General features: G+C 43.1%; 1 protein-coding gene across 1 annotated transcript; it reads right to left on the reverse strand.

Annotated features, from left to right (window-relative positions):
• Positions 1 to 1,412: 1,412 nt before the first annotated feature.
• Positions 1,413 to 6,177, reverse strand: LOC133902956 (auxin transporter-like protein 3). The gene is made up of 4 exons (XM_062344286.1): positions 5,692 to 6,177; positions 5,006 to 5,586; positions 3,142 to 3,607; positions 1,413 to 2,157 (listed from the first exon to the last, which is right to left on the reverse strand). The coding sequence occupies exons 1-4, from the start codon at positions 6,100 to 6,102 to the stop codon at positions 1,774 to 1,776; spliced, it is 1,842 nt and encodes a 613-aa protein (XP_062200270.1). The 5' UTR covers positions 6,103 to 6,177; the 3' UTR covers positions 1,413 to 1,773.
• Between the last annotated feature and the right edge of the window lie 8,870 nt (positions 6,178 to 15,047).

Raw genomic sequence — 15,047 nt, forward strand, 5'->3', positions numbered from 1 at the left:
TCCCTACACCACCAAAGTACTCATGTGAAAAACTTCTATAGGAACTCAACCCTCTGTAAATGCCTTTCAGAGGTTATTTCTCGTGTGTGATACATTTTGTAATTGTTGTCCTTGTGCAATAAAATGTTCAAGGCAGCCTATAGTCGAGTCCTGCCATAGTTCCCTTCAAAGTGGAACTAAATAAAAAAGGTAATTCGTTACAAATTAGCCCTCATTTGAAAGACAAGGCAAAGATGGAAAAACCTTTAAGAAAGGAGAGGAACACTATTATCTTCCACAACACTATCTTGCATCATCTCCAAAAAAAAACATCACTATCTTACATGCACATAAGCAGTAGAGGCACTAATTATCCATGACTTTAAAAAATTCTCCTAATTTTCAATTGCAAAGTAACATTCTTGGGCAATTCAAATGCAGGGTTAATTAGGACCTGTACTTTATGCATGCGATCCAATCTAACAGCCACGAAACAGAAACAAACGTAATTCTTAATATAGTTTTCTTAGATAAACAATATAGTTTGTGTTGGGTAGAAGGACAGAGAGACATAAGTTTTTATGTGGAAAACCCCTTCAATGCGGAGATAGAAAATCATAAGAGATAATTCTTTATTATTGTTACAAGATTACAAGTATAAGGGGTGTTCTATATTTATAGGTGTTTTATGAAGTCGTGTCGTATTCGTTTAGGACTTTGAGGCATTATCCAACAGTTTGTAAGAAGTATAAACAAGGCAGTCGCATAGATAAATATTTATATAAAAGTAATTCTGTGAGCTACAAAAATGCGACAAGGTCTGTGGGCTGAATTGGAAGTGGAAGATGGGCTAACAGATGAGGTCTTTTCCTTAGGTGAATGGGCCAGTGCCCAATGGGTTGGGTCGGACCATGATTTCCAGAAGGGCATTAATACCTGAGAAGTGCGTATCTTGGAGGGAGCAAGAAGAAAAATATAAAACTGAAAAGTTTTAAATTTAAATTCAAACAAGATGTGTAATATTCAACTTCGCTGCATATTGAATGTGAACTGTGAGGTGTTACTGGCTAAGTTGTGTATTTTTGCCCCCTATAACCAGTACTTGAATAATTAGTTGTGCTTAAACTTTTTAAACGTTATAAAACTGAAAAATGCCGGGTGTACATATCGGCTTAAAGGTTGTTATATATTGTGGGATTGCATAAATATCTTCGTCTTCTCTAAGTTTGTAATTGTAACCCAGCCGCACAATTTGTATTTTAACAAACGAAATGTAATCTCAATTTAAATGCCAATTTAAGGAGACTCGTTCTGTTCCTATTTCTTTCCCTGAATTGCAACACCTGTACTCCAACCAACAACAGTGCAGAAACTCCATTGGAGGTAGTAAAGCAGTGACAAGAGGAGAGAGCGGCAGGCCAGCATATGACTGCATGAGAATAACAGAGTGTGCTGCTGCCTCAGTAACATTCCATTTCTCTTTTTCTTTTTTGCTTCCTTTAATTTCTTCTCAAAAGCAGCTCCACGCAAGGACACATTACAGGACAATGAAACTTATCTCTGCTTGACATGCTACTGCCGGTACCTAGCTCGCTAGCTAGGCTTGTCACCACCAGCGTAGCCTCTCTTCTATCTCAACAGCAAGCTAGAAGGAATTAACAGTAGAACGAAGGACTTTTTGCTAAGGCTAAGTTGCACCTTGCTGCTGATTAATAACTAGCTAAAGCTACAGCAAGCTTGAGTACTGACATCCGTCGCCACAGCCCGGTCGCATCAAGGCAACATGATCCCCGATCACAGACCGTGCCGGTGGTGGTGGTGGGGGAGGAAGAAGTGCATCATCGGAGATGGAGCCGGAGATGGAACCGGAGCCGGAGCCGGAACCGGAGGGAACAACCCGGCGCCACCGGTGGCGTTGAACGACATTGCAGGTGGCATTGAGGGGGTTGGGGCCATGGGCGGCGGCGCGAGGGGCACCGGCGGAGCGGCGAGGTGCGGCGGGCACTGGTAGCACTTGGCGAAGAGCCCGAACGTGTTGACCTGCTGCACGAAGTTGGTAATGCTGGCCCAGCCGCCGAACCCGAACCCGACCACCAACACCCACGCCACCACGAAGGAGTTGATCACGTACGCGCCCGTCCATCCTCCGGCGAACCTCGGGGGCCGCTCCACGGCGTTCTGAAATTCATGTCCGCACTGTTAATTAGCTAAAAGAAACAACTTCAAATTTCTTTCAAAAATAAAAAGTTATATATGACGAGATGGTAATTAAGGAGATTTGAAATCAAATAATGATGTCACAAGTGAGCTCGAGCATTCGATGTGAAAGCTGAGAGTTCAAGCTCTCTAAAGTAGCAAGCACTAGTCTACCACTGCTGCTTTTTGTTGTTTTTTAGACATCTGGTGTCCCATAGGCAGAAGCAGAATTATGTCTACATGGGGGCGCCTGCTCGATCGATGACGCCAATGGCTCCCGGACACCAGATGGTAAGGCTCCTCCTGCATGCTGATCTCTGCACCGTTCTGTGACTTTACAGTACACCACTTTTATTTTATCACCACTTGTGCTGCAAAGGAATTGCTGTCTCTGCAGTTTTGTCTCGCCTTCAGTGAGACACTGGTGCTAGAAATGCATTTACTACTAAATAGGAGTAATATATATGCAGTTCACACACATATATGGTGGCCAGACTTATTTATATATAGTTGGAACATGGATATCGATCTGTGGATCAGTGGATGTTACGAGATCTCGCTACAAGTTTGCATGGACTGCAATCAATGTGTGCTCTAACGATTAACACGACACGGCCACCGACGCGCCTGCATGCACAGCAGCAGGTCATGGACAGGTGGGCCCTGTCGTGTCTAGCTAGAGTGTGAGCAACATGCATGCAGTTTCATCATCTATCTACATCGATCATCTGCAAGCTTGTTTGCAACTGCGACAATGGCGACTAGCTATCTCTCTGTATGGACCCCAATGTAGCCATGCTCATCCAAGAAAATGTCTGATCAATGCAAGCTGATGATCGAGACATATATGCAGCATGCAAAAGAAATGGACAAGATTTAAAGCTGTACAGTTAGCTAGTACTATATAGGATTGCACAGAAGATGTGACATATATAATGTGATAGTTGAGAAGAAGTAGGTAGGTACCTCACGCGACTGTGGGGACCTGAAGGTGACCATGTGCGCCATGGCCGGGATGATGTAGACAGTGAAGCTGACGAGGAGGGAGCCGACGGCGGAGTTGATGGGCCCGAAGAAGGGGAAGATGATGGCGAGGAACCAGATGGGCACGACGACGGGGAGCCTGGCGGCGGCGCGCTTGCAGAGGCTGCGGCATTCGTGGAGGCCGATGAGCTTCTCCCAGACGAAGTAGAGCGGGGTGCACGCGAAGCCGAAGGTGATGAACTGGTGGATGAGCATGAGCACGACGGCGGCGTCGCGGAAGCGGGTGCGCGGGAGGAGCGCCAGCGCGTTGGAGTGGGTGAGGAGCGCGTCGCCGAAGGCCCAGTACGCCGCGGAGGCGGAGGGCAGCGTCAGCGTCAGCACGTACACCGTGGCCAGCAGGTAGATGGATTTGAACTTCTGGGGCCGCCACATCGCGTGCATGACCTCCCTGTTGTGTTGCATTGCATTGCATCAGAATTAAATTAAACTAAATCCCCGTGAATTATACTACCTTCATTTTTAAATAAATATCATCCTAAAATAAGTACAGTCAAATTTTAGAAACGTCGATCATTAATATACACAAAATTATTAAGATTTAACATAAAAAATAATAATAATAAATTTATCATGAAAAGTATTTTAACATCATCTAATTTTTATCAGCTTTTATCAATTTTTATCAACTTTTATCAAAATTATTAGGATTTAACACAAAAAATAATAATAATGAATTTATCATGAAAAGTATTTTAACATCATCTAATTTTTATCAAAAGATAATTATAAAAAAAATATTCAAACTTACTTGTTGAAAACTATATCAATATCCTAAATAACGAGTAAAAGATAACAGGGACAATATTAGTTTGGATTAAGATTTCTATACACAGGACACAAATCCATGGATCCATGTGCACATCATTATGATTCGTGCATGCACAGTACACCGATCGATCCGATCCATGGATGGGTCGAGAGTCGAGCCAAAGGAAGAGACGCAGGTAGAGGAGGCTGCTGGGCCTCGCCATGGCACGAGGTCATGGAGCCTCGTGGAGTCAGTGGGGCCCGGGTGTCTGTGGGACGGGACAAGCGTGCGTGCATGGCCTGGGTCTCGGTCCCCACTTCTCAGAGCAAGCTGGCTAGCTGCAGGGGATCGATCGACCAGTTCAACTGTTGTGGCTGCAGCTGGTTGGCTGCGACCACGTAGACGCATGATGCATGCAACGGTCTTGTCCTTGTTGGGGTCTTTCAGGCACTGTGTTCAGCAACAAGACTCTGCAACTCCTATGTTTCAAATACAAGCAATTGCAACATGCATCTAGCTAGTGAGAAAAGCATCTAGCGACTCCTGTGTATGGAATAACTTTCGTAGAAAAAGCATGAACGATGTTCAATACCAACAACTACGTAGCCACCAGGTTGAACATGAACTGTGTTGCACGTATACGTTCTTGCTTGCCCCCAAGAGAGTACGTCCAACTTAGAATAACATGGTCACTACAGCAGGCAGTACTTTATCCCCGTGCGGCTGTGTATGTTTTTCGGGGAGACCATCTCCAATTATATTACATTCATTTTGTTTTTTTATGTTCTTTATTTTTTATTCTCTAACAGTTTTATTCTAAATAGATTCATGAAGAAAAATAAGAGACTCTCTGGCCCAACATGTGGAGCCCACATGGCAGAACCATTCCCGGAGCAAAGCAAACATGCACGTCATGCTTGTCAGCATGTGACTGTTATACTTTACTTTAGGTAATTAACTGCGAGCAATTAACTAATTAATTTTATGAAACTAATTAATCAGCAAAAAAAAAGAAAGAAAGGTCGATCGGTAGCTTACACGGTGACGGCGTGGCCGCCGAAGGTGTAGAGGATGTTGGTGGCGCCGGTGAAGTAGAGCACGATGCTCGCCGGCCCCGAGTGCGACACGCCCTGGACCTGGCCGTTGAGCAGCGACGCGACGGCGATGTACCAGGCGGTGTAGGTGGTCATGACGAGGCCCAGGAAGGACCAGACGCGGTAGTTGTGGAAGGACGGGATGAAGACGGTGGTGGCGCAGCAGGCGCCGAAGATGTAGGTCCACGTCCGCTTGTCCAGCCGGTCGTTGATGTAGTAGATGTTGCTGGCGCAGCCGATGAGCTGGATGACGGAGCCGAAGAGGAGGAAGGTGCAGTTGAAGGCGAGCCCCACGTTGCGCCAGTGCCGGCCGAGGAGGCCGTCCAGGACCTCGAACCACTGGATGACGTGGTTCCGGAAGTCCACCTTGTCGCGCTCCTTGCGGGTGCGGTACTCGAGGTAGAGGATGCTGATGAGGTACGCCGTCCAGCTGCCCAGCAGCCCGTAGAAGAGCTGGAACAGGATGCCGCTCAGCATCCCCAGCTGCGCGAACGAGTAGGGCAGCGTCAGAAGCACCTGCGCCACCTGCATTCAATCCACGCCGCTGCTGTGAGCATATATGCATCCCAAGCATGCAGAAGAAGAAACACTAGGAGCTGATGAGCTGAACGAAGAAGAAAGAGTGCATACTTGGTTGGAGGCGCAGCTGAACCAGGCGTCGTACGCGGACCCGCCGTGCCACAGAAAGCCGGACAGCTTGGACTTGACGCTCGAATCGCCGCCGCCGCCGTGTTCCTCCTCCGCCGCCTCTGGGGCGTGCCGGCTCAGCCCGAACGCCTCCGGCGCCTTCTCGTCGGCGATGCCTCCGCTTCCCGCCGCCATACTAGCTAGTGTACGCTTTGAGCTCTCCTGATCTCCTCTAACTGGACTCGTGTGTGAGTGACAGAGTGAGTATGCGAGAGTAGTGGTTGCTTGGAGTGTGCAGAGCAGTGGAAGGGGTGGTATGGTATATATGGAGAGAGGACGGGCGGTGGCGCGGCCGCGGGGAGACAACATTCCAGCAGCTGGGGCATAAAGAAAGCCAGAACCCTTTCTTTTCATGTCCTCTTTTTCATTTGGGTTCAGAAAAGAAAAGGTGTGGGAGGGTTAAAGAGCTGAAAAGATGGAAGAAATGTGGGGTGAAAAATCTTGGGGAAAGGATGAGGGGCTGCCTAGCTCGTGGGACATTCATGTCAGCTGGGAGCATACGAAGAAACTGGTACCTAGACTCTTCATAAGTGGGGCAGCGTGTATGTACATCACTTGAGCGATGTCTCAAAAAGAATCAACTTAACGTTTTGTCCATTGGATGTATGCTCAACGGCTTCAATCTACTCACCTTTTTACTTTCAGGATTCATTTGAAATTCAAGAATTTCACCAAAATTTGGAATAGTTTAATTGATTCCTATAGTATTTGGTACAAATTCCTGCATTCCAAACCGGAGCTAGCTTTATTATCTCTGTAAACCCTAATCTGCATTCCTATACACCAATCCGTTGTATGAGAGGGGTCCACATCGCAATCTTATGAGAAACAAAAATTAAGGTGGATGGTGACTGAGCCCTGCAGTACATGCGTGTCTAAGTTTTCTTTTGTAATTAGCAAAACTAGGGGTGATAACGGTCATAAACGATAGAAAAATGTTAATATAATTTCCTATACAAGGATGAAGCCCTTTGATTGCGATGAAGAGGCCGACAACTGAGCAGGGGCTTTTTTCACCAAGCTCAGCTATGGCGAGGAAGAGCCGCTGTCGGCCGACGGCAAGGTGCAATAAGGCACCGAGGAGGAGCACAAGCATGAGGAAGACGACTCAGAGTCCGAGCCTATGGAAGAGTAGGAGTCGGAGATCGAGCTCGAGGAGGAGGGCTATTTATTTGTTGACTGATTTGTTTCAAATAATCTGGTTGTATTATGATACCTTATTTTTCATTGAATTGTATAGGAGTTTTTTAGATTTTATATGAACTCTAGAGGCTTTTTTAGTTGCCTTGGTATTTTTTTTCTGTTCTCATGCTGTACTATATTTTCTTGTTTTAATTTTACAGATTTTGAGATGAAAGCATAATGTTAGAGTCAGTCTTGTAATTGCTAGATACCTCAGTATAATTCCTAGCCCTTAGGAACACCTTCTACTTAATTCCTACTAGACCTCGGGTTCATCCAAATCAGTTTTGGACTGTTGATGCTATTATGTAGTATGGGTTAGGTCATCCTAATGCTAAGATTGCATTTGATCGCCAAAACAACGTAAGCTTTGTTCTCTGCCCTATAGTTCAGATGCTAGCTATTTGAATGCACATCAGTTTACTTGCGATGATGACACTGACATTTAGCCTTGTTGCGGACTACACCTTCAACATTTAGGATGATGATCCTGCTTTCAAGAAGAAGCTTAGGAGGTTTTTTTTAAGATAGAAGTATCTTCAGTTGAGTGGAGTATCCTGAATATTTTGGTGCAGACATGTGTGTAGTTCTAAACAATGGATCTATGTTTTATAATGATATGTGTAATATTAGTTGTCCTTTGATATTATATGTGTCGTGATAAACTGTGTTCATTATGATCTTTCGTACGCTCCTCCTCTCTAATCCACCACACATCCACTTGTTGACCTCCTTCACTATGTCCATCGCCGTGGCTTTGACCTCATCCCAACCGCAACCTCGTCCCCCGAGCTGGCTTCCTCCTCCTCCATTGAGCCCCTCCACGGTGCCGATCGAGTTGCACTCCTCCTACGTAGAACTTTAGATGAATTTTTTTGATGATTTTCTACTGACATTTAAATGAATTTCAGATAATGTATGGGGTAGCACATGGTTCTTGTTAAATTTTCATATTTATTGTGTATGTAGTGTGATTATCATTCTTGTTAAACTAGTGATTCAAAAAATGTATGTGGTAGCATGGTTTTATGCAATGTGCATATATATGTGGTCTATGTCTGTATGTTGTTTGTTGTGTATGACTGCTAACTCTGAGTATAGCCAAAAACTAGGAGCATCATACATGTGTACTTAAAGCCAGACAATTTTAAGATAGGATCTGTATGTGGTTATTTAACATAAAACAGACGATTTAAAAGGGAACGATCTGTGATACCACACTAAAAGCTGATGGTTCTTAATAGTCATATGTAAGTATCATAAAGGGTTGTTGCTACCTATAATGACGTGAATAGTTATCACAGATGGTTCTTTTGTTGAAAACTATACGTAATATTGACTAACACAAACCCGTCAGTCATTACCAGGGTCATCTTACGACAGACGGAAGGAAAACTGTCTAGTATTATGATTTAGAGCCATGTATAATGAAGCATTTTGTAGCAGTAATACAAGATTTTATCCTTGCTTTGTTGCCCCCTCAATGAAAACTTTCTGGGTCCATCCTGTATTCGTTGGTCATGTCGAACCAACATTTTCCTGCAATTTCTTCCCTCTGCGTGCATGATGGGCTTCAGCAAAGTATTTTTTTTTTAGTGAAACATTCTCTTAATTAGGAGACATCGATAAAAGAAAACATCGTAAAACGAGAGGGTAGAGTATATACTATATCTTTTACCTTCAAGAATTTGCTGCTGTGTCTTTTACGTATTGTACTGCAGGGTCTGTCACCAATACCCACCGCTGGTGCGTGGGGGTGTGGGGCATCACCCTCGGAGACCGTACAAAGCAGAGAAAAGAACTCCTCGGGTGCGTGCGTCCCATACGGAGCCGAGCGTGCTCTACGACGCTGCACGAGCGGGTGGCTCGGGCCCCGCGTGCAGCGCGGCTCCGCGCCCGCGCCGGCAAGCCGGCCTCGTGGGCCACGATGGGCGTGTTGATTAGAATTATTTTTTATTTTTTAATAATTTCTCTTTACGGTTTTTTAAGAGATTGTTAATACTATTTTCTTTAGATAGGATTCTCTTTTTTTCATAAATTTCTTTAATAGAAACTGTTGAAGATAAGAGAAAATAAAGATAATAGAAATAGTGGGAGAAATAAAAAAGAAAACGAAATGAAGAAAATATAGTTAGGATGGTCTTACAGCAGATGTTGCGACTTGGAGTAATTAATTAGTAAAATTAAGGATTAAAGTAATGGTAATCGCATCCGCTGCTTGGCTTTTTGCCGGTCGCTTGCTTTAGCCGGGAGTAGATGAATTATGGCAGGGAAAGGCAGGTGGATTGTGTCGTCTGCTCGCTCTACCTTTTAATTGCACATGATTAGGCTAACGGTCGGTTTAGATTCTTTTTCCCTTGTTTGGATTGAAGGATTCCATCAGTCCTATACAAGGATTAGTTTTCCCTAATGAGTCATAAATGGTTCCTGTCCATTCTTATTACTCGTCGCCTCAGAATCGAGTCGTAATTAAACTGGATGACGAAATCAGTCAGTCTGCTGGGCAAAGTGATCCGGTATTCGATGTTCGGGGGTTCGTATACGAGCAGTTGTAAAGATACTCAAATCCGTGCACTACCACATAACCCATTTAGAATCGGTTCCAAAATCTTATTATAAAAAACTTTTACGGTGGATAATAATTAATATGAACCATTCAATTCTTTAATCGGATAGTTTAGATCAATCTAATGATATTCCTCATCCTATCATGTATCATGATATTATCTATGGATATCATAGGAGTATTGAAAATAAAAATGAGTGACGGTGACATAGGCAGCGGCGTCCCCGGTCGTCCACAAACAGTAGTGACGACGAGCGGTGGAGTCCATGGCTGGCGGCGTGTGTCCACTTCTGGGATCTGGGCGGTGACGGCCATGCGTGTGCAAGGAGAACAGGATCCACGCAGTTGTACCAGCGAAGCCACAAGTGGCGACGAACCCCCTCGGTGGTTCGCGCCTCAAGACGGGGAGGGGACGGCAGAGCCTGGTCGCGGCGGCTGCAGGCGTTCGAGGAACGAAAAGGCTGTGCGTACAGGATCGAGAGAGGTTGCGGTGATTTGGGGTTAAGAAAATGATGAGATTAGCCCTTAAGGGCAGTGATCGTAATTTAATCACTTAATGAAACGATTAAAAAATACCCAGGCCAATAGACAGTTGGATTTGATTTATGATATCTTAAGATGTGGGTATCATTTTCCATCGTAAATGAGTTCTATTATAATTGGTTTTAGAATTGATTCTAACTAAGGTTCTCTATGACAGGGCTTCGGCTCCTAGCTTCAACTCAAATCTAAGAGTTTAGAGACTAAAATAAAGTAATTTAAATATTTATTTTTAGTCTAAAATAGACCTTGGATATACCTGTAGTTCTAGCTCTACGAGTTTGTAGAGCTACGAATACCGAGCTCCAATAATTTGAAGCTAAAACTCTACCATAAATGTTCAAGTGATTTTATACTCCGTTAGGAAGTATCAAATCGGTCCCAAAACATCAAAAACGGTTCAAAATTGGAACCAATTTTGATGACCTTAATACCAAAACTAAGCATCAGGCTCAATTCTTAATTAACTGGCGAGACGATCAATATCAGTTCATGTTCTTAATAATTAACTCGCGCAAATTAACCGTCCTCTCGTCATACATCCGAATTGGGATGACAGAACAAACAGTTCCACTAAAGAAGGCTGATTACATTTAGGCAGCTGATGGTCATCTGCCCCAGCAGCTGCAGCTGGTCAGTCTCTGTCACAGTGGCTCTCATTTTTCACGGCATGCAGACTGCATGCTAACCTAGAGGAGACAGGCACCCATACCTCCCAATGATGGGAGAGCGGTAACAACTAAAAGAATCTAGGCCCCTCGGCTAGCTCCATGTTGGCAAATGAGAGCCCTAACCAAGGCACGCTCGCTAGCCCATCGATCCTGACTCTCGACTCTGAATGGAACTTGGAACGTGTTCATGTTCATTCCTGTTCCAGATCAAGGAGTTCCGTGATCATCATAGGTAGCTTGGAGGGCATGCTTGAGCTTCTTCGATTAGTACATCACTATGATTTCAATTTCCACACCCTGGATCACTTTATTACCCTCTTCAATCACAAGTAATTATTGTTTTAAGTTACATGCAATCAACCGTTCTAAATTTTAGTTATAAATTATTTTTTACATATTAAGTTTGGATATTTGAAGATGATATAGATAAATTTGTCTCAGAAAATACTTTTACAATATAGTATACTTTTTGCTATATTTTATAAATATATTACAATAACAACAATAAGTAGTAGTTAAAGTTGTGTTTTGTGGATCATATAGATGTCCAAAACAATATTTATTGGTGATTGGAGGAGTAGTATTTAGTACCAAACACTTAGTTGGTTCAATTCTGATTTCTCTTGTTTCAGACTTTCAGTTCAGTGCAAGCCTCGAGATTGTTTTTCAGCCTATTTTTTTTCTAGACAATGGAATAAAAAGATATACTGGCCTTTGCACATATGAGGATACATACATGATTTTCCTGTACCACAGCTATTAAGTACGGCTCAATAGACTGCCGATTTTTCCCTATCTATCAGTTTATTTATTGGGTCTGACTAGTCACCTGTTGACAGATTTTTAATTGGAAATTAAACAAATTTTTTGACGATCAGATGTACCACCAGTGGTACATATCTCCCTCTCTCCTCTAACCCTATCCCCTGCACCAATCCTACTCTAATCTATGCTCACCGCTCCCACCCTACACACCATCTCCCCGTCGCCCTTCCTCCTCCTCTGCCACTGCACACCACTTCTTTCTAGCACCAACCTCCTCCTCTCCTCCTTTCTCTTTGGCAAGATGCCCTGGCTAGCCCCTTCCTCTTCCTTCTTCACCGACGGCTTCCACTACCCACTCCCTCGCTTACAACTCTGATGAGATGTCACCCTCGCCGCTAGCCCCAACCGACTGACAATCCTCCACCATCATGGCTAGCGGCGCCCCTACCACCTCGCCATTTGCTTGTCATCCAACACTATCACTAGGCTAACTGGCTTCTTCGAGCTTCCCTCTATGCCGCAGAGTTCCCCACCTGAAATCCTAACCCAACCCTAATCACTAACCCCAAAATCTAACCTCACCGGTCGGAGAAGACGACCTCCCACCGGTAAGCACTAATCTGCACGTAGATCAATGGCTAGAAATTTGACATATTTCTCCGCCTAAAATCTGTCAATAGATATCTAGCAATCCTATTATTTTTTTGGAGACTAATACTCTTTGGAGCTGGAAGGGGACAAAATCACTGAGGTGGATGAACAGGCTCTTCTATCTTGAATGCAGAATGTACCTGACTAAATGCGCGCCCCAGCTCTTGATCATGGGAACTATAATACTGAATATGCAATATACCAATGCTACTAGTGCTATCCAGCTTTATCTGGAATTGCATTTTATAGTTTAGTCACTGATGATCAAGATACATGGTTTATATACAAGGCGGCTCAAATGCACAAGAAAAATCATAAACAAACCAACCACTAGAACTGTGTGTCTCATTGGGAGTGGAGACTTGGAATTGCTTCAACGTACCTAGCTGGCTATTAGCTTAGCTTAACCATGCATGCTAAGGAGAATAAAGCAAAAGAAACGATCCATGTTGAGCATCGGAGGGAGAACCGGAGGGCATGGAGGGCAGAGAACCGGCCGCATCATTGCGTTCTTGGCGACCGTGTTAATAGCTTTAATTTTTGAGAACTGCAATGTATTTCCCTTCTTGTTTATCTTTCTGTTCCCGTTCACCGGAGTTGCACGCTTGCACCCACCCTATATCCCCGCCCTGCATCCGTCCATGCATGCATGAGAGAGAGAGGGGTTGGAGAGAAAGAGAGAGGAGAGAGAGGTCCCTCCAACCTCCAAAGGCACTTTGCACACATGGAGACCAGTGACACACAGCAGCAGCAGCAAGAAACACACTTATGGCTCCCATTAGGTAGCAGCATGTCACTGGCAGCAGGTCCGGAAGCGAAAAAAATATGGACCCACGTGTAAGTGACGGAGAGGGGAATCGAGTCGGGGGCGGGGCACGGCGGCAACCTGACCTGGGAGACATCCCTTTGCTCGGCTCGCCACAGTGTCTCCGCTTTTGCTCTCCTCTTTTGGCCCTTTCTATGCAAATGCTAAGCATGTAGAGCATAGAATTTGTTGTGCGTCGAGCCTACTCCGTTTAGAGTATTCCACAGAATATTCAGCGGCCATATCAAGTCTGCAATCAGTTGGTTCATGCAGAGGGGACGGATTTTGATTTAATTTGCCATTCCAAAGGGAGAAATGATGGCTTATTTCGTCGGAAACTATAGAACGCGAACGCCAGCGAGATAGGTATCCCATGGAAACCGTTTGTTGGAATATGGACGACGGCGAGATAGGTATCCCTAGTTGTTGTCGTCTCCAGTCTTCACCACCGCATCGCTTGCGAGTGCATGCCATGCTTGGAGGCAGAAAGAATGGGAATGCGCATGTGAAAAGGAAGGCCCAAACCTCGAACTAAAAGTTGGAGGCTTTTCTAATTTACATGTTGAGTGTTTGGTGATATCCAGTTTGTTTGAAGGTTATAAATTTCTTAGCTGAAAGTTGAAATAAAATAAAATTCTCATTACTACAGAAAATATCATTCATGCCCTCTTTCACTGTCAGTTTGAAAATGACCGGTAGTGATAAAATATTGCTGCAAGTTCTTATAAAAAACCGATAGTACTAATCCATCCGATAAAAACCAACAATAATAATCAAGTATCACTGTCGGTTCAATTAAAAACCTACAGTGATAGATTATCATGATTGGTTCTAATCATAAACCAACAGTGATAACAGAGGCATTATCACTATCAATTTATTATATTAACCGGCAATAACAATAAAATGCAGTTCATCTTCGTAAATTCATAACTTTGTTATACAGAGTCTGATGGAGACAAAATTTATAAGAAAATTGTAACCCTTAACGAGATCTATAACTTTATAATTGATAACTTTTTTATTTGAAGAAATATAGGTGCCCAAATATTTATGTAAAGACTATCAAAGAAAAACCATGTATTTGCTAAATCTAGTGTAACACTAGTAGAAATGATTGAAAAAGCCACAAAGCCACACACATGACTACAAAGTTGAAAAGTGCAACTTCAAAGATTTTTATTATGAGTTTGGTAACTCAAATTGATGAAACGTCTATGTAACACTGACTTTTAAATCTAGCATTACGTCTCAAAAAATTTCAGGCAAATTAGAGAAGGTAACGTTTCGATCAAAACTTTAGAAGTCATGTTGATGTATCTAAGCCTTTTTGGGGGGTCAAGAAATATACCGATCTAAACACATATATTTTTTCAGACGTGCCTTCTCGTTATCTTCGAAAGTAGATGTGGAACATTGAAACCGGACTCTGTATGCAAAAGGAAGGCCCAAACCTCGAACCAAAAGTTGGAGGCTTTTCTAATTTACATGTTGAGTGTTTGGTGATATCCAGTTTGTTTGAAGGTTATAAATTTCTTAGCTGAAAGTTGAAATGTTCAATTTGAAAGACAAAATTCTCACTACTACAGAAAACATCATTCGCGCCCTCTTTCACTGCCGGTTTGAAAATGACCAATAGTGATATTTTGAAAATAACAGGTAGTGATAAAATATCGTTGCCGGCGACTGTAATAGTCCATCTGACAAAAACCGACAATAATAATCAAGTATCACTGTCGGTTCAATTAAAAACCTACAGTGATAGATTATAACAATCGGTTCTAACCATAAACCAACAGTGATAACAGAGGCATTATCACTGTCAATTTATTATATTAACCGGCAATAACAATAAAATGCAATTCATCTTCGTAAATTCATAACTTTGTTATACAGAGTCCGATGGAGACAAAATTTATAAGAAAATTGTAACCCTTGACAAGATCTACAATTTTATAGTTGATAACTTTTTTATTTGAAGAAATATAGGTGCCCAAATAATTATGTAAAGACTATAAAACGAAAACCATGTATTTGCTGAATCTGGTGTAACACTAGTAGAAATGATTGAAAAAGCCACACACATGACTATAAAGTTGAAAAGTGCAACTTCAAATAT

Source organism: Phragmites australis, chromosome 21, assembly GCF_958298935.1.
Source record: "Phragmites australis chromosome 21, lpPhrAust1.1, whole genome shotgun sequence".
Classification (NCBI taxonomy): Eukaryota; Viridiplantae; Streptophyta; class Magnoliopsida; order Poales; family Poaceae; genus Phragmites; species Phragmites australis.

Bases quoted from the DNA above. Each gene is read 5' to 3' on its own strand.
- LOC133902956 (XM_062344286.1), bottom strand. From the start codon at position 6,102: ATGAAAAGAAAGGGTTCTGGCTTTCTTTATGCCCCAGCTGCTGGAATG. The intron at 5,587-5,691 runs GTATGCACTCTT...GATTGAATGCAG, and splicing joins TCAGCTGCGCCTCCAACCAA to GTGGCGCAGGTGCTTCTGAC. The intron at 3,608-5,005 runs GTAAGCTACCGA...GCAACACAACAG, and splicing joins GGCGGCCACGCCGTCACCGT to GGAGGTCATGCACGCGATGT.